General features: G+C 40.7%; 3 protein-coding genes across 3 annotated transcripts in view; 2 read left to right on the top strand and 1 right to left on the bottom strand.

The window, feature by feature from the left end:
* The window catches only part of cln6a (CLN6 transmembrane ER protein a), a 20,641-nt gene extending 15,848 nt beyond the window's left edge, over positions 1–4,793 (top strand). The window contains exon 7 of the mRNA XM_050056496.1: positions 912–4,793. Coding sequence (XP_049912453.1) covers positions 912–1,182 — 271 coding nt within the window. The 3' untranslated portion in view covers positions 1,183–4,793. The remainder of the gene's footprint in view (positions 1–911) is intronic.
* Positions 4,794–7,281: 2,488 nt separating this feature from the next.
* Positions 7,282–13,815, top strand: LOC126397654 (calmodulin-like protein 4). Its single transcript, XM_050056605.1, has 5 exons — positions 7,282–7,401; positions 7,509–7,539; positions 7,837–7,977; positions 9,155–9,343; positions 13,218–13,815. Exons 1-5 carry the CDS (start codon positions 7,399–7,401, stop codon positions 13,313–13,315), a joined length of 462 nt encoding a protein of 153 aa, XP_049912562.1. The 5' UTR covers positions 7,282–7,398; the 3' UTR covers positions 13,316–13,815.
* Positions 13,816–14,818: 1,003 nt separating this feature from the next.
* The window catches only part of LOC126397276 (A disintegrin and metalloproteinase with thrombospondin motifs 7), a 101,298-nt gene continuing 96,782 nt past the window's right edge, over positions 14,819–19,334 (bottom strand). Inside the window, exon 24 of the mRNA XM_050055971.1 lies at positions 14,819–18,882. Within this exon, the coding sequence (XP_049911928.1) occupies positions 18,737–18,882 (146 nt within the window). The 3' untranslated portion in view covers positions 14,819–18,736. The remainder of the gene's footprint in view (positions 18,883–19,334) is intronic.

Below are 19,334 nucleotides of genomic sequence, written 5' to 3'. Positions count from 1 at the left end.
CGCAAACGCTTGATTGCAGTAGTTGCTGCTAAGGGTGGCCCAACCAGTTATTAGGTTTAGGGGGCAAACACTTTTTCACACAGGGCCATGTAGCTTTGGATTTTTTTCTTCCTCATTAATAAAACCCTTCATTTAAAAACTGCATTTTGTGTTTACTTGTGTTATCTTTGACTAATGTTTAAATTTGTTTGATGATCTGAAACATTTAAGTGTGGAAAACATGCAAAAAAGTAAGAAATCAGGAAGGGGGCAAACACTTTTTCACACCACTGTATATATAAAAAATATACTTATATACCGCAGCAGCATTTTTAGACAAAGCATCTCCTTTTGTCGAATGATCGACAATAAACAGAGTGTATTGTTCACTAAAACAAAAGAAAGAAACAAAGAAAGAAAGATGGATAAAACCTATTTAAGTTGCCGTATTTACTGACTGGAACTTTTGGAAATTGTATTTTCTGTTTGCACCACTTGGCTTTGATGAAAACAAGCTCTCTTATTTCAGTCGTCACTTTGTGCAGAAATTTAAATCAGTGCTGCTCTCGTCAAAAAACATTGCTTTTTGGAAAAGGATTAGTTTTTATTTTAAATTTAAGTGCTGATGTAATGAATTGAACGTCTTCACTGTCACGTTGTCTGCAGTATTGATACATCGGGACCAGCTGCACTTTCTTGTTCTCTCTTATTGTAACTGATAACTACAGTCATTCTGCTTTTGTAACATGTTAAAATATTTATCTTTAAAAAAAGTATTTTAAATTTTATGCCCTCAATGTCAGTTTTCCCCGTTGTGTCAGATGGTATTGAATATCGATATTTTCAGGGTATTGTATAGAAGTGTGAAACTCACACCTCTTCATTGTACAGTTAGTTTTGACATCTCTTGCCTTTTCTTTAATATCTTCCAGGTACTTGGTCACTGAGGGACAAATCACTGAGCTTTTCCTCCTCACCTTCCTTGCCATGGTTGTCATGGTGATACACCAACAGCGCAAAGGCCTCAGTCCAGACAGCAACGGCCTGTTCCTGTTCTGTAGTTTCAGTGTGACTGTGCTCCTGGTGGCACTGTGGGTGGCCTATCTGTGGAACGACCCGGTGCTACGCAACAAGTACCCCGGACTCATTTATGTGCCCGAACCCTGGTCCTACTACACCTTACACATCAAGAGCAACCACTAATATATATCTGTTCAGGTCTGTACGCTTGTGTTTGAAGAAGGTGCTGTGACATCAGAAGACACTTACGTAAGTGTGAACTGACTGATGCATATGTTTCTTTCTTCAGCAGTTTTTGTGTAACAGGTCATGGCCACGCTCAGACAGTGACTATGTTTATGTGCTCACTAATATTCCACTTTTATTACAAAAGTATTACGGGTCATGTAAACATATTCTGTTTGGGTATTTTTAATTCATCCTTATCCAGAATAAAGAAATTTCAGATTAGGACGTGGGATTAGGGTTGGGACTCGTTAGGATTTTAACGATTCCGATTCCTTACCGATTCCTTCTTAACGGTCCGATTCCTTACCGATTCCTCTTACCGATTCCTACATTATATTCATTATACTTGCTATACTTAAACAAGTATATAATAAACACAAATGCAATCATACAAATACAAAAACTTTATTCTAACTGTTGCACAGTACAATTAGATGAAAATACACATTTGTGTGTGGTGTGTATTTCAGATTTAGAGCTTGTATCATCTCCCTGAGAATATATAACAACAAGAAGTGATCCTCTGATTTCCACAGCAATGTAATAAAAAATACTTATATGCATTCATGCTTGGGCACTGTTATTTACGTGACAACCCCTCGCTGGAAGCATCGGACCTCCCGCCGCCCGCCGCCCGCCGCCCGCCTCCGCCTTGATTAAACACTAAAAATTAAATAAAAGAGGGAGACAGGTTTTTCCTGTTTTATCGTATTTTGTTATATTTCTCCCTCTCCCCTCACTGGAAGCCTCGGACCTCCTGCCACCCACTCCCGTCTCAAACACGGAGGTCTCCCTCTCCGCTGAGCACCCACGGTTCAGGCCTGGCCTGTTAAATAGCCTGTAACCATAACAACTGTGTGACACAAACTCAGTGCTTTAGTAATTAAATAATGTCGGGCTCGGTCGGGTTCGGACAGAAATATGTCAATCTAGGAACCGTTTGCAGGAACCGTTACTCCAAATGTGATGGAACCGTTCCAAAAAAGAACCGGATCCGGATCCCAACTCTACGTGGGATATACTATTATTATTCAGGGGTTTTACTGCAGTTTGTGACAGCTGTCAGCAAGCTCTCAAGCTGTCATCCGTTTGCAACTCAGTCGATGTGACGAATCTTCCGATGCGCAGAGGATTGTGAGTCAGAGTAGCAAGATAAGCACGCTGGCTTGTGTACTGCAAAATGCTATCTATTGGGACTTACTAAATCTTTCTCTGGCATACTATACAGTATGGTAGTGTGGGTACTGGAACTCACAGCAGCTCACCAATATTTTACAAGGCTGGTTTAGAGATGCATGCCCAAAAGAAAAGCTCACATTTCTGATCAGAAGAAGACACCCCTTCTTACAAACATGCTGAAAGGCTTAGATATCAACAGGTTTTTGGATGTGTGTAAATATGGTGATACCAACTTTTTCAAAAAGGTGGTTGAAGGAATGAAAAAAGGTCAAACAAGTCTGCCACTGGTGGAAAACTTTGAAAAAAAATCCTGTTTTGATTCAGAGAAGCAAAGTGACAAGAGACAGCCGCTCTGCTTTTCCATATTTTAACGTGATACACAATATGTTTGGCGCACATTAATCAGAGTATGCACAGCTGCATGTAAACACAAATATCAGTGAATATTCATATTCATTAGTCACATAAACAGATAAGCAGGAATGTTGTCTTTTTTGGAATAAGGGCAAAAAACAGAATATTTTGTGCGTGTAAACATAGTTGGTGACAGTGATCAATGAAGGCTGGTGATGTGCACCAACCTCACTGTTAAACACAAGGTTCTGCTGGCACAGCAAGATATTCAGACGGGGATTTGTCTCCTCTGTTTATTTCTATACTGACACATGAAGACTTTAACAGGTTGGAATTGAGCTGATTGGTCTGAATTCGCACATGCAATCAGACCTGTAACACTGCTTGGATCTTGTGACATGAGACACTTTTGCTGTAATGAGTTGGAAAATCAAAAACTGAAATTTAATATTAAGACTCATTAAGTTTTATTTTATTTATTTCTTTTTTTAATTTGCTCTAAAAGGAATATGTCTGTTTTGTTTCATTGAAGGTGTTACACTGAAACCAGAACAATACAAACATGCCGCAGGTTTGTTGTACATCAATATGTCTGCGATAATTTAATTAAACACAGATTTGTTTAAGGATAGGCATATTGTGAGTGAAATGTCAAGAAAATTACAAGGCCCTTGTTTACAGCAGGTGAACATGCAGAAGCTGCTCTGGAGCCCTTTAACATTTAGTTTTAAATTGGGCTTCGCTGGAGCATAATGTGAGACAATTTGTAATTAATTAAATTACCACAAACTAATCTTCACTCAGATAACGTAGGGCCTTCAGGCCCTCTTTGGCAGTTCTGCTCCTTTTGTAACTTTGGTAGACTTGTGAACACACAGAGCAAGGTCAACTGTTGGCACCCTTTGGTAGTAAAAAAAAGTTTACGAACTGCCCTTTAAACCAGACAAGTCAATGACAACACTAACCTGCTATGAACAAAGTAAAGGTGAATACATGTATGGTACATTCATTGAAATAATTAGAGAAAAATCTTACCTTGTTTAAGCTCATTGAAGATCAGTTGAGGAGTGAATGCTGCGAGGCTGATCTTTAACAATTGTCTGTTTGTTAAATATATGACCGCCAGTTACAGCTACTATACACAGTACAAGTTGTGATGTCTTGAGAGGTCGGGAGCTTTTCTCATGGAGCTTTGGAGGCGAGGGTGCAGGGAATGAAGACAGTTTGAATTCAGTATCATCCTATAACAGGTCACCTTAATTCTTGCAAACAAACAGTAAACAAACAAACAAACAAACAAACAGATATTTAAATTAAAAGTCTACTTCTGTTACACATCAGGCATTGTCTGTCCCGTCACTGTTTATCTTTAAGCTCCTTCACCAGAACAATCAGCTTATCTGTTTCACCTGGGCAGCAGCCATTGATCTGACTGCCCTGCATGCTTACCATGGGTTTTGTAGTCTTTTCCTGGATGCCATGATCATTTGTAGTCCTTACTGCATCCATCAGGAGGGAATGTATAGAGAAAAAAATAAAAAGAATAAATTCTCTCAGGTATTGGTTTCACATTTTGACAGATTTTGGTGATGTATGTCGCCATTCTCTTAGAAATGAGAGCTGTTAACTGTGTTTCCATATGTGGTCAAAGTACTGTTATAATCCAGCCCTGTCACCAACATGCACTGCCTGACATCATCCTGTTTTTATTGTATTATTTTTTATATGATGTGTTTAAGTAATGAACCATAGAAGTGTTCACAATGAAAAGAAGCTATTGTAAGAAGGTCAAGGAAGCATGAGTGGATTACTTTTGTGATACAAATGAAGTTATTTTTATGAAAACAGAATTTAACTGATGAATTGTTGCTGATTTGTTTTTGACATGTTGACTTGCTCTTGTAAAATTGTAATTGTAATTACTGTTGCTGTTCCTTTGCTTAAGATCACTTTGTTGCTGGTAAAATACTGTTCAGTTACTGGTTCCTCACTTCCTAGATTTTACGTACATTTGTCTTAAATAAAATGTTGAAAATTACCTTCTACTTGATGGTTCTTATTAGGTCCGCCAGGCCATCAGGCATTTGGTTGTGTGTGAGTGTGTGTATCTGTTTGTCCAAAGCTAGTCTCTATATACAGACTCTACATTCAGTGAATGTAGGGTCTGTAGGCAAACCCCGGAGATCTTGCCTCCGGAAGAAGAGCGGAAGAGCCCTGGTTTCCAGTTGTAGGCTGTTTGTAGTAGGCGTGACATTGACCAATCACGTTTGAGCCGGCTGCAGTTGTTGCCAGGTTAAACGGTCCGTGCAGTGAACTAACGAGGCGGAACATAATTGGCGTCACTGCAAACTCTGAATCCATCGCAATGGTTCAGCATATTTACTTATATATAAATGGAAGTTGGAAACGGAAATCCGCCTCCTCCATCCAAATCAAACCAGAATGCCAAAAAATCGGGGGTCTGCCCCCAGAGGCTGTATCGCGGTCTGCCGGAAGTCAGACACCGAATACAGCCGATGGGTTCCGAGAATGGTCCAAAGCTAATCTCACACACTACTGGACCAATCAGCCTAATACTTTGTGTGCACATTGATAATTGTGTGCTCAAGGACATCTTGTGGTTACGGTGATTCAGACTGTTTAACACCGTCAATGACTGCTGACTTCTCATTTCTTTTAACTGGCCAGTAAGGGCTGCAAGTCATCAACACAATCACACAGTAAAAGCATAAAGCAAAAGGCATGTTCAGTAATGGTCTCAGCTCAAGATAAGCCTCACCGAGGCTGTTACATGACACATTTTGGCTTGTCGTGGCTCCAAACTGACATTCATTCATTCATCTTCCAACCGCTTCATCCTCTTGAGGGTCGCAGGGGGCTGGAGCCTATCCCAGCTGACATTGGGTGAGAGGCAGGGTACACCCTGGACAGGTCACCAGACTATCGCAGGGCTGACACATAGAGACAGACAACCATTCACACTCACATTCACACCTACGGACAATTTAGAGTTATCAATTAACCTAGTCCCCAATCTGCATGTCTTTGGACTGTGGGAGGAAGCCAGAGTGCCCGGAGAGAACCCACGCTGACACGGGGAGAAGATGCAAACTCCGCACAGAAGAGCTCCCACACCCGGGATCGAACCGGCAACCCTCTTGCTGTGAGGCGACAGTGCTAACCACCTACCGCCCCTCCAATCTGACATGTAAGGGATAATGTATAGTGAGCCGGTGACAGTTGAAAAATAACTCCAGACAGGGGAATGGAACCCCGACGCGCATTATCCCGCTTAGAACATGGCTTACTACTAAAACATTCAGTGATGTGACACAAAATAATGATTAAAGCACGTTTAATTGATTCAAAATTCGCAAAAAGAAATGCCACTCCGATCCTATTTGGCCTGTGTGGACTAACGTTAACTGATTTTGATGCTCCTTAGTCTAAGGCCGTTGCTATGGCGTCCCTAGCAACGGAGCAGCAGTGATACCTCAAGAAATAAACACTGCAGAATTTTGTTGATTGACCAATCAGAATCAAGTATTTAAGAGTGCCATGTTCTAAATATATATAAAAGACTGGTCTCATTTTAAACAAGAGAATCTCTAAATTAATTCCATACCCAATATGTCATGATTCACTTAATATTTCCCATTTTGTCATCTTCGCCGCCATCTTGACTATAAGGGAACCAGAAGGCACAATTCCACTGGGTGCAGCTCCGCCACATGCATGATTTAGAGAGGCCACAATCAGTCTCGGCCAGCACAACACCATTACCCCCCAACTACTTTCAATTTTTTCCAGTAGCCACTTGCAGTATTGCAGCAAAATAATCCCCTGCTGTCCAAAACACATGTTCCCCATAGACCACCATTATGAAAGGGACGTCTGTACAACAGTTGACAGGACATCTCGAGCCGCAGTCAAGGTCTTATGACTCTTCCTGTTATGAATTTTGATCTATGAAGGTTTTATATTTGTAAAACTGTTCTCAAGTCAAGAAAAACAATTCCAAAATCTGATGTCATCACAGTGTAAAGTCTATGAGCTGAGTGGGAACTGGCGGGCGGGGCCAACGGGGGAAACGCTACTGTGCATATTCAGTGGGCCGCGTACCATGGAAGCTAGAAACCTTTGTTTGGCTTGGGGGCTTAGGGTCCCATGTTGAGTTATTATTATACATCTATGCTCAAAATTGGCTGCCTGGCGGAGATCTGCTCTCTGCTGCGTGCACTTTTCTAGTTCCTCAAATTTTTCTCTTAACTAACCTTATTTGATCCTGAATGTGCTTTAAATCACCAAATCATCTACAAAGAGCCTTTATGTGTTTTATTCATGACAACAAATGTATATGCTTTTTATGTGATTACAAAGTACTTCAATATATGATAAGACACTGTAGTATGATATGGTGTCTGGTGATAATTGGTCCCTTCCTTGTATCAGAGTGGTGAGGTGGAAAGGGAAAGGACAAAGCAGCACTGTGGATCTGGTATCAGCGTTACCACAGCAACACATATTAAATTACGTCGAGGCTTACAGGTGGTGGACTTTAAACGGAGGTGGAAGGACAGGTGACGCACACCACAGGAAACTGTCTTCTTCCTGGAGACAAACAAAGTGACTGCAACAATGGTGAGAGCGAGAAATCCAATAAACCTTTTCATGTATTTTTCTTATGTAACAGAAATATTTGTATCTTACCTGACGACGAGTGATGTTGTTCTGTTTTCACCCTGCAGGCTAAATTCTTCACACCAGTTCAAATCAATGGTAAGAGTTTTACACTACACTTTTCTATTACTATTATCTAATATATTTGACTTGTACTATCTGTTTATTTCCATTAAGTTCTCAACATTTATCTTTTAATAACTAATACATGTTGAAAAACACATGAGGAAGCACATATGGATCAAAGTCTGTCCTTGTTCAGTTTTAGTAGCACTTGTGAAGTAATGCTGGTGTTTCTCTAAGTAAACCTGCTGTACTGAAAATGTCCCTTATTAAATAATGCAGTGAAATGAACTATGCTGATGTAATCCATTACTTTTTCCATTTCCTTGGCAGAATACAAGGAGTGCTTCTCTCTGTATGACAAGAAGCAAAAGGGCAAGATTGCTGCCAACGATCTGATCACAGTAATGCGCTGCCTGGGAACAAGCCCCACGTTTGGGGAAATTGAGAGGCATCTACAAGTTCACAAAATCGGTTGAGTACATACAGTGAATCTAATTAGTTTGAGGGGCCAGTCAAGATTGCAAAAATTTGTTCAAGGTGACACAGGTCTTAAGCTAAAACTTTGAAGTGTAATTTGCTTTTAACTGTTTAACTGTTTGAGTGTGGTTATTATGGGTGGTGCTCACAGAAATCCTTTATCGTTATTGTTATATATACAGTTATTTCTTTCTTTATATGCATTATTGTTAGTTTGTTATTGCAAATCTTGAGTTCAAGGCTTTTATAAAACAATAATAAAAATTAAAAAAATAAAATAAAAGTAATTATCAAGTGGCCAGCACATTCTCACTTCAACCGTGTCACATATCAACGTTTGGTCATGGACTTTCCACGTCCACATACGACATTAAAGGTACCCTGGGTGTGTTGGTTGCTGACGTTCTGGGACACTGTGTCAAGTTCTGCCTGTTACATGCATTGTCTTCTTTCAAAATACACCTCAGTTTTCACAGGAAATTTACAGTTTACATACAGTCTCTTTCAAAATAAACACACTCATCAGTACAACACTGAATTGAGATCCTTTTTCTTTCAACAATAAACACGTGGGTAGGTTTAGGTAATAAGAACAGGGTTTGGCTTCATAATGGGAGATGAACACCGCTCTCTGGGGTGATGGTCGGTGTTTGTTGGATCCATCCACCATCCCTCCTACTGGCACCAGTTGGACTTTTGCCAACTTAACTTTCGTCCTTGTACCGCTACGTTTCCCAGGCACTGTTAAACTATAACAGCAACCGGCCGCGTATCATGCCAACGTTAAAGGACACCTTTTTCATTGGTTTCTGACACCGCAAGTCACTGCCCAAGTGCTGGATTTCGATGACTACGACTTCGATGAGACCGAGCTCAAGTGGCATATTAACACTGATGAAGCCTACTGCTTTGCTTTTAAAATAACAAAATATCAACAGTGTACAACATACAGTATGATACCCCCTATCGTTAGACCCTCGACTCCAAATCTTAAATGGAAAAAAAGAGAAAAGCCTTAGGAAGAAAAAGAAGGAATTATCTTGACAATCCCAATATTTCTGCCCCCTGCTGGCCCTTACAGTCAGTTTTGATGCATGTGTTAATTATTATGTAACTATTCTTTATGATTTTTTGACACAGACATAATGTTTTTTGTTACATTCACATTTAGAAAAGACAGGCGAGCTGGACTTCTCCACATTTCTGACGATGATGCACAGACAGATGCAACAGGAAGACCCCAAGGCAGAAATCCTGGAGGCACTGAGGATGACGGACAAACAGAAGAAAGGCTACATCCAGGCGTCTGAGCTGCGGGCCAAGCTCACCAAGTTGGGGGAGAAACTCACAGACAAAGAAGGTAAGTAACTTCTAATCAATGAGAAACCTCAAGATGAAAAGACTAGAGGAAGCTACTAAGGTGCTGCATTGATACTGAGGCTACTTTCACTACAATCCACAGTGAGCACATGGATGTATGGGGCAAAGTTATAGTGTAGTCCAGTCCGTATGTTTGGACAGTTTATTTGGCTCTGTAATAGAGTGTGCCAGGGCTGACGTCAAAACCCGGAAGTTTAGCATCGCGCTGGTTCGTGGAAGAGAAATTTAATGTGATTTTTGCATTGCGTTTTGGATTATGTCAGAAAATAAGCTCTGTGGCTAACACAAGTTTATGATACTTACAGGTTTTGTTCAGCGAGATAATCTTCACATATCAACACCTTTCATACCGCATTTGAAGCTTAAATGCGATCGCCAGAAGTAAAAAGCTAACGTTAGGCTTTAACGGACTACATGACTACTCCACGGTCGCATGACTCTTGACGTCACCGCCACTAAGCTTTCAACTGATTTCGGCCGCTTTATTTTAAAAACATTGTATAATGGGGAAATCGGACTGTTTAAGCTAAATAAGAAGCTGTAATGGCGGACTGCCAGCACTCTCGCCTGTTCGGGGGTGATGACGTTTAATGTCCCCGACAGAGTTTGTAGTCGTATTGAGCAACTTGTTAGCAACCGCCTTTTTTACGACACGGAAAAGCTTCAAAATTCACAAGTAGGGTTTTTACTGACGTGTTTTATGTCGTAGAACAAAACCTGAAACTCACTTAAGCTTTTGTTAACCACAGACCTTATTTGAGGCATTTTACCAAAATCCCATTCAAAAAACGTATTGACTTTTAGACGAGAGAACCGGAAGTGCTAGGTACCATGTCTGAAGGTTAGTTTTGGTTCCAAAGGTACCATACCAAAGGTGTTTGGTGGAAACGAGGCTTTAGATACAAAAACATGGGGAAAAGGGGACCAGGCTGGAAAAAATACAAATGTTTCCCTTGAAAGTCAGAGTCACTGAGATTCAAAATTTAGTGTGTTGAAGGAGAGCCAAAACATGAATCAGACAATCTCTGTCCTAACACTTCATGACTGCAGTGAATGTCAGACTTTTAGGGGGTAAGAACTGGGATTTGTAAAGAGGAGTTAGGGATTTGGGGGGATATGGAATTTATATAAGAGAAGACTGTAGCCATGAAATGACAAATCAATAAATATTTCTGTCAGAAGAATGGCTTCTCTCCCCGCCTGCCTCTGCTGCTCTCCCCCTCCTGTTCACAAAGAGAATTTTCCTTTCATGTGTCACATTTACTACACCCTCCTGTGGCGCTGTAAGCTCCACAAAGACAACAATCCACTGTAACTCTGACTGCAGCGAGGCTGGCTTCAGCTCAGTATCTCCCCTGGGAACTGCAAGCTGCTTCCATAAATCCACTCCAGTCTTGCCCCATCCGTAGCTGTCCTATAACCTGTGTGTGTAACGCAGCTTTCCTCCTGATGTTTACTCACATTTCAGACAAACTTACCCTCACTGTTATTTTCTGCTGCGTGCCTGGTTGTTTTTTCAGAGGTATCCTCCTGAATACAGATACAGAAAACTGCAGAATGTGGTAAACTGTGGCAGAAAGTTGTACTGAAACATGAAAATATGCTCTACATTTGTTACTCTGCAGTCAAACTTTGTTTCGTGTTTTAGCTCACTCTCAGTTTGTCCCAGTTTGGGATTTTTACAGCAACTTAAAACTATTAACATTAATGTTTCTCTTCATATGCAAAGTCAAGCCAAAGTTTTAAACTGGACTGTCCAACACTTTTGAAGCAAAGACTCAGAGACGCTGATATCCCGTTAAATGTCTGAGCTTAATTTTGATGTCATTTGTTTTTCAAAGCCTGAGCCCCCTCATTATTTCAGTTAGTAGCTTCAAAGCAACATAAAGATTTAATTCAAAGACTGTCAGTGTGCTGCCTCTGGATGGGTGCTGCTGTGCACATAAAGCAGTTTATATTCAAATAAGGCTCAGCTGCTTCTTAGTGGGGAGACATCTATCAAGTTGTTGGACTGCCGAACTATTAAGGCAGATAAAGATCTCACTATACTGTTCAGTTCCCAACTGTAGTGACTGTGAGCGACTGTGGTCACTGTTGCTGCTGTAACACACCAGTTTGAGTATTCAGGAGATTTTTGGTGCCTGATTTAGATGCCAGAGCATTTATAGGATATAATATGTGTCGTCTAACTTACAATGACTGTCTCAGAAAATATCATGGTATCATCGTATACAATATCACACAATTATTATTATTTTTATCGGCTGCAATTACTGTTAGAGGAATGAAAACGTACATTTTTGATTGAACAAATGCTTTGTAACAGTTGAAATCTTAAAACCCTTTTGTCCTTGGCGAACATCTGACAGACACTCCAGGTATAAAGGAAAAGCATGCGCACACACAAGATGATAACCGTCAGTTTTTATACCACGGTAGGTATAGGGCTTCAACTAATTATTTTCATTGTCGACTAATCTGTCGATTATTTCTTCGATTAGTCGACTGATCATTTTATCGAAAAATGTGTTAAAATGTTGAAAAATGTCGGTCTGTGTCTCCAAAACCCCAAAATGATGTCATCTAATGTCTTGTTTCATACTCACGCCAAAGGGTTTTAGTTCACCATCATGGGAGAGTGTGTAAAGTTTTGTGTTGTGGTGAAGTTTTGTGATGTGGTGAAGTTTAGCACAGTGTATTTGACAGAGTTGCTTGTACAATTATTTCATAGATATTCTAAAACTTTTAACACTTTAACACTGCTAAATGTATTCATGTAAAATCATCTGGATCAGGAGGATCGGTGGTGGAATTCTTCAATTCACACTATGGGTACTTCATTAAGTAAAATTAAAGGTATGAAATACTCTGTTGGAATTACTTTAACGCTGGTATTGGTACTGATATCATAATAATTTGAATGTTACACAGCCCTACAGTATGATAGCTGTTCACTGTTGTTTCACTTAAGTGGCAATTTAACGTCCTGCATTAAAGGTTTAAAATCAGAGGCAACAAAAAGCACATTACCAATAACAAAATGTACTCAAGGTATCAAAAGTAAAAATACTTCTAAAGCAAAAGAATGTGTTCCTCTGGAGTAACCAGTAACAACAGCTGGCAAACAGTTGTAGTGGAAGTACAGGAGAAGTATAAAGTAGCATAAAATGCAAACACCACTACTATTGGCATTCATTCATGTTCTGTAACTGCTTATCCTGTTGGGGGTCGCGGGGGGGCTGGAGCCTATCCCAGCTGACATTGGGTGAGAGGCGGGGTTCACCCAGACTATCACAGGGGCTGACACATAGAGATAGACAATCAATGAATCTAACCTGCACGTCTTTGGACTGTGGGAGGAGGCTGGAGTACTCTCGACGGCTCTCACTGACGGGGAGACTCCACACAGAGGGTTTGAAGTCCCACCCCAGGTTTGAACTCTCTGTGTAGTTCCACTACTGTTAAACATCTTAAAATAACAACAGTGATAATACTAATACTTTGTAAAAGATAAACTTTTGGTTCTCTGGTGGTTTTTGAAAAAAGTTGTTCCTGTTAAATAACTGAATCACAGTATTAGAAACATTTGTGAGTTTTAAATTGAGTAGAAATCCTCGATGATGGGGTGAAACATATTAGTTTTGTTAATAGGAATAGCAAACACACTCAGATTATGGCTGCTGGCAGCTCTACTCTGTGAAGGAGTTGTCATCCAGTCAAAATCTCCCTCAGGCAAAGAGCAGCAGAGACTCTCAAGCTCTGATAATCGTGGGAGACAAATGAGTTTTCAGGCAGCGCTCTCTCTGGTCAGTTCCACTCACAAAGCTGTTTTCTCTGTCTTCTTCTTTGTCTAGTGGATGAACTCTTCAAAGAGGCAAACGTCAAGTCAAACGGGACCATCAACTATGAGGAGTTCACCCAGATGGTGACGCTGCCGCCTGTCGATTACTGATTTCTCAGCCTCAACAGGGAATTGACTTTACATACACTGAACTGGATGGTTGGAGTCTGCAGAAGTGACATACTCTACTGAATCTACATGATGTTCAAACTGGTTATTCTGTACTGGGAGACTATTAAGACTAATTGTTCTTCTTAGTCATTAGAGAATAATCATGGAGGGAAATGAATTACTAATTGGAAGCTTTCCTCTATGACTGAACACATTGTGAAGGTGAGGCACTGCTGTTATTCTGTACTGTAGATGATTTGGCATGTTATTCTTTATTGGGATCAAATTTTGAAACCATTGCATTCTCTGTACACCCCTTGACAACCCTGACCCTCCATCCAAACAAGTTTTAGCATCCAGTTGTATGTATGTACTTCTGTATGATTGTGAGTGATGTATTAAACCTTTAGTTTCACGAAATCAGCTTTCTACAAATAAATGTTAAGTTTAATTTCCCTCCTAAACTTCTCAGCTTAAAGCTGCAGAGTTTGAAAAGCATACTCTCTTTTCTGTTGGAAATGTTTATTTTAAAGGTCCAGTGTGAAACATATAGAGGGATTTAGTGACATCTTGTGGTGAGGAGTGCAAATTGTATCCAGCTGAAAAGTTTTCCTGGTTAGATTTCCTTCAGTGTTTATTGTTCAGGAAGTTTTTTACTGGGAGCCGAATTATCTGCAGAGGTTTCTTCCTCTAACAAACGTACCACGTGATTAAAACTTTTTCACACCTCCAGTGGGAGGCGCCCAGGAGGCATCACTGATCAGATGCCCGAACCACCTCAACAGACCCCTTTCGACGCGAAGGAGCAGCGGCTCTACTCCGAGCTGAACGGCTGAACCCAGCCAACCCACAGAGGAAACTCATTTCAGCCGCTTGTATCCATGATCTCATTCTTTCGGTCACTGCCCAGAGCTCATGACCACAGGTGAGGGTTGGGTTGTACATGGACCAGTAAATCGAAAGCTCTGCCTTCCGGCTCAGCTCCCTCTTCACCATGATTTTACTGCGCCCGCATCACTGCAGAAGCCACACCAAACTGCCGATCCATCTCACACTCCATTCTACCCTCAGTCGTGACCCAGACATCCACAAGGTTTTTACCAGGAGCCAATTATCCCCAGAGGTCTCTTCCTCCCAAAAATAAATGTGCCCAGTGATTTAAGATGGGAAAAAACACTGAATAAACTGGCTTTATGTTGAAAAACTGTTTTTCCAACTATGGCAGCCAATGCAAAAATGCGAATGGCCCTATCTAGAGCCAGTGTTTGGTTTGTCCCTTCTGAGCTACTGTAGAGACATCACACAGCAATGCAACATGGTGATCTTAGTCAGTGAGGACCCACTCCCTATGTGTATATATATATATATATATATATATATAATATTATATAAAACCACATCTATCTTTCTTTCTTCTTTCTTTCCTGCATGCATCATTTGACATTTGTGAAAAACGCTTTTACATGAGCATAAGTACATAATTACAAAAGCACTTGCATTTTTTCCCCACAGGTTTTATTTTGTAGTATAAAGCACAGTATATAAATATCCATATGTCATAACACATCACTGATTAATACAAGAGTAACATTTTCTCCAAAACATTTAACTGTCGTACAGCCTATTAACAGCTCATTGAAATGAAGCTTACAGTGGGATTTTCTTAAGAGATTGTGGTTAGCCAACTGGTTGCTTTTTTCTGGTGTTTTTAGTAGCTTTATTAGCCACTTGGCTACAGTCTTGATTTTGTGCTTGGAAACCAACATAATCTTTAAAAACAGAGAAAGTAGAGAAGAGAAAGTTAAAGGCTTGTATCCCTGCAGTCAAACATCAACTGTGTTTCAGTGTGGGAGTATGTTTATAAGTGGAATGTGAACGCATCAGCCCATTACAACTATGATTAACCCTTTGTTACCACTCTCCCCTGATTGTCCAGTCAGTTTAGCAACTGTAACTGGGCGTGGCTGGTGTGTCAAGCATTTAAGTCTTCTCAATTATCTCTAAATAATGAAATCGAACAGGTGTGCATGTAGAACTAGCAGTTCATTGTTTTGCACCAAGTTACGGTAACCAAGGAGGGAGAGGCACATCGTGTGATTGACTGAATCCTGAGAATTTTAAATGAATGTAAGGCAGCATAGGTACATTACTTAAAGTTGATGTTCTGAGCACCTTCCTGTAAACCTTGAAGATAATTTAAAGGGATAGTGCACCCAAAAATGAAAATTCAGCCATTATCTACTCACCCATATGCCGAGGGAGGCTCAGGTGAAGTTTTAGAGTCCTCACAACACTTGCGGAGATCCAAGGGGAGAGGAGGTAGCAAAACATCGATTTCCCCCGCTATTTTCTCCTTAACGAATTGATTTTTTGTTCAATATAGCAGAAAGTGGTTTCTGGCACAACTTCACCGATTCACAAGGTGCATGGAGAGTGAGGAAACACTGAAAAATGTCAAAAGAGCTCCAGCAACACTTGTGGTATGGAAAAGAAACTTTATTGACCGACGCGTTTCGGCTTGTGGCCTTCATCAGGGTCATCCCAGTGTTGCTGGAGCTCTTTTGACATTGTTCAATATAGCAAAAAGCTTTTCTATTGATAATGTTATATTTAGGTTAGAAAGCGTAAAGAAATACAAGAGGACATGATGAACTGCTTTTCAATTCCTGCTGAAAAGACTCTAAACTGCAGCCTGTAATTACACGTCAGTGCTAACAATGATTGTGAACGCAGGAACGAGCAGAGAGAACAAGAGTGTCAGTAACAGACTCAGTTTCCTAGACGACAAACCACAGTTGCAAAGGTACAAAATACTATATATACAGTAAAGCTACTTCTTTACTACACAGTATACTAAACCTAATGTGATATGACACTGACTTCGACAGTCCCTCCATTTTTGAATAATTTCACATTCACTTCAAAAAACATGTAGCCTCTTCTGAAATGCTGAATTTGACTCATATTTAAATGAAGTGGTTAATAAAACTAAGAGTATCAGATGATCCAATATTCAAGTAGATAAGGCACTGGGCCTGCCAATACCTGACCCGAAATGTTTGGAGCCTGTGTGGCCTCTAGCACCAAGTATTTCCTGCAGCTCCACATTTTTTTGTTTACATTTTACTTTGTGACTTCTAAAAATAAAAAAAAAGAAGTGTGGTTAAGCCAAAGTGTGACATTACACAACTGCTACTGACACAACTAGGTGACATCAAAAAAAGCTTTTTACAAGCTGCTGTGGACATTAAACATAACAGCTGAGTGTTTGCTAAACCCCTCCTCTGAACAGTGATAGTCTAATCATATCATCAGCTGTAACTGGACACTGCCCTATCATGTAAGTAGTGCAGTGGTGCTGTAGTGAGAGTGATTCTCGGTATGTAAAATGTTGCATGTAAAAAAAAAAAGCTTGTCTGGCTATGACTATACGCATCTTGGGGGGGCAGCAGTAGCTGGATCCATTGGGACTTGGCTTGGGAACTGGGGTGGTGCCGGCTTAAGTCCCTGTACACAGGGCCATTGCCACCGAGCTGACATTGGTCCATATCAATGACAATATGATGGAACCCCTATAGACACTGCAACAATGACAACACGTTGGAATCCCCCCTAATGGGGCCCCTACTAGCTGCTGCTTGCGAGTGGCTAAGTAGGGTGACCAGACGTCCCACACTGTGCGGGACTGCACAGCATTTCTGTCTCTTTTCACGCGTCACGCAAATTGAGACCATGTCCCGCATGATTGGTTTCCACCCGCGCTAGCATTATTGGAGTACCGTAGTAGTACGGTACCTCACGGTACGGACACTCACCCTCTTGCGCAAGCAAAACAAATCATTCAGCACGCTATACAAGTACAGATTTCAACCAGCAGCAGAAACGAAAGACGAATCCTGCCAGTTGTGGGTTGAACAGGGGTCATAGATGCCATATTCCTGTCAAATACGCCGCAAGATAACAGCTTACCGGCGACGGGGAAATCCGGCTCCAGGTCCAATAATTTCCTCTTTGTTAATTTCATGACTGCCCAGAAATACCTGAACAGCCGAGCCGTGGCGGCACACAGGTGTGATGTGTCAGAGGAGAAACGAGCCGTTCACATTTCTCTCTTTGTGTCAGGTAACGGCCCACAAACCTCACCGCACTTTAGGGACTGTTCTTTACTTATTAAGGGACTGTTCTTTACTTATTAAGGGACTGTTCTTTACTTGTCAGGGGAGGAGGGTGGCTGGTTGATTTTTATTTTATTTATTTATTTTATTTTGATCCCCCCTAATGTTAATCACTTATTGATGCTGTTTTTGAGGTATGAATAAGTCTATAAGTAATTTATTCCATTGAAATATCATTGATGTATTATAGAAAAGTGCCAAGGTGCCTCTTGCCTAGGGCTCCCAGAGTGTCTTGAAACAGCCCTGCCTGTACAGACCAACCACCCCATCATGTCCTTACACTAACCTTCCTGCATAATCAATCTACATTTTTCCCCCAGTAATTAGTAGCTGGCTCCTAAAATGTTGAGGCAGAAAGTACTTGTTGTAGCTCTGGTTGAGGGTGAGAAGCTGTCAGCAAATAGTTTGTTAGGCGCAGATAAACAGAGATCAACATCACGTACGTAGCCATCAAGTGCACACGTCCTTTACCAGGTTCTCATCTTAAAACAAGTCCTATCAAAACATAAAAAATTTGAAGAGCTTGAGGAGATAACCTTTGCATAGTTAGCTAGCTACAGCTGATGATGTTTTAATATTTGTTGGCTAAAACAACAGTCACAGACTAAATATGAGAAGGCTGCTCTTGTCTGAAATCAACCATATATTGTTTCAGAAATTACCAAGAATTTAAATGGTAGCTACAGTAATTAAGGGGGCGGGGCTTAGCTAACAGTTATCTATAATGTCACATGAAGCCTTTATGCACCACTTACTTTTTTACTTGGTAACACTTGTACCACATTATATACGTAAAAACCACATAGTGAGTTGTTTCCCTGTCTGTTAGATCTGTTCAGTTTCTGCTGCTGTCATCAAAATGAGAGCATTGTACCAACCGTAGAGGTTAATGAGTGGTTTATCTACATGTGTAATAACGCAGTATAAAGCTGGCTACATCGACAGAAGAACTCTTATGCAGCACCACATATGTTACAAAGAAATCTCGATTCTGCATGATATAAAAAGTGCAAACAAATATTTACATTCTCATTGTTTTGCTAAGAGAGGCTTCGTTACATCTCCAATCAGTGTCAGCCCTGTATGATGACGTCACCAGCACAAACATGCTGAGTTTTGGGGCGGGACTGATTCACACGTAGTCTGCAGTGGCAAAGAACTCAGGAAAGGGCTCAGATTGTTGAACTTAAATGATGGTTTATATTTCTTCAGTGTTCCTGTTGATGAGTGGTTACTTTGTGTCAGCTCAGGGGCGAGACGTGTTGATGGAGCGGGAACGCTGGCTGCAGGTTTTGCAGCACTGGGCTCTCACGTTGGGCAAGTGGCACCGGCCGAGCCAACGGAGAGTATGACAGAAGCTAAATGTGAGGCGATCTCGAAGGCAAGCTGCTCCTGTGTGGGTGACAGAGAGACAGCAAGGTTAGATACAGATTCAATTGGTTACATCATTACAGAGTGAATCACAAGCACAATGTGAGCGCTGTGAGCCTCTTACATCATAAGACCTGCCTTTTAAGTTGAACAGTGACAGGTGTGTGTAAGCTCATACACTCTGCTCATGCTCTTTTGTCCGTTCAACACAGATCACGCTTACAGAAACACCTGCTGAAGATTTCTCTCTGATCAGAGTTTGAAGATACTTTAATAAATGTGCCTGGTAGAGGAAATGTNGTGTTTGTGTAAGAGTATAGTGGTGTATGTATGAGACTATGATGTTACATGTGAAACCAAGTACGAATTATGTCTCAAAGGGCCTCTCATAGAAATGTCTGTTCTTTTATTCTTTCAGTGCATTCATTTACTGCAAAGTGGATAAAAATAAAACCAGAAATCTTAAAACACGA

The sequence above is a fragment of the Epinephelus moara genome, chromosome 1 (assembly GCF_006386435.1).
Source record: "Epinephelus moara isolate mb chromosome 1, YSFRI_EMoa_1.0, whole genome shotgun sequence".
NCBI classification, from domain to species: Eukaryota; Metazoa; Chordata; class Actinopteri; order Perciformes; family Serranidae; genus Epinephelus; species Epinephelus moara.
Note: the sequence above shows the minus strand (reverse complement) of the source record. Positions and strands in the feature narration are given on the sequence as shown.

Excerpts from the sequence above, each read along its gene's own strand:
- LOC126397654 (XM_050056605.1), top strand. Across the intron at positions 7,540-7,836 it reads CACACCAGTTCAAATCAATG|AATACAAGGAGTGCTTCTCT; the intron begins GTAAGAGTTTTA and ends TTTCCTTGGCAG. Across the intron at positions 7,978-9,154 it reads TCTACAAGTTCACAAAATCG|AAAAGACAGGCGAGCTGGAC; the intron begins GTTGAGTACATA and ends ATTCACATTTAG.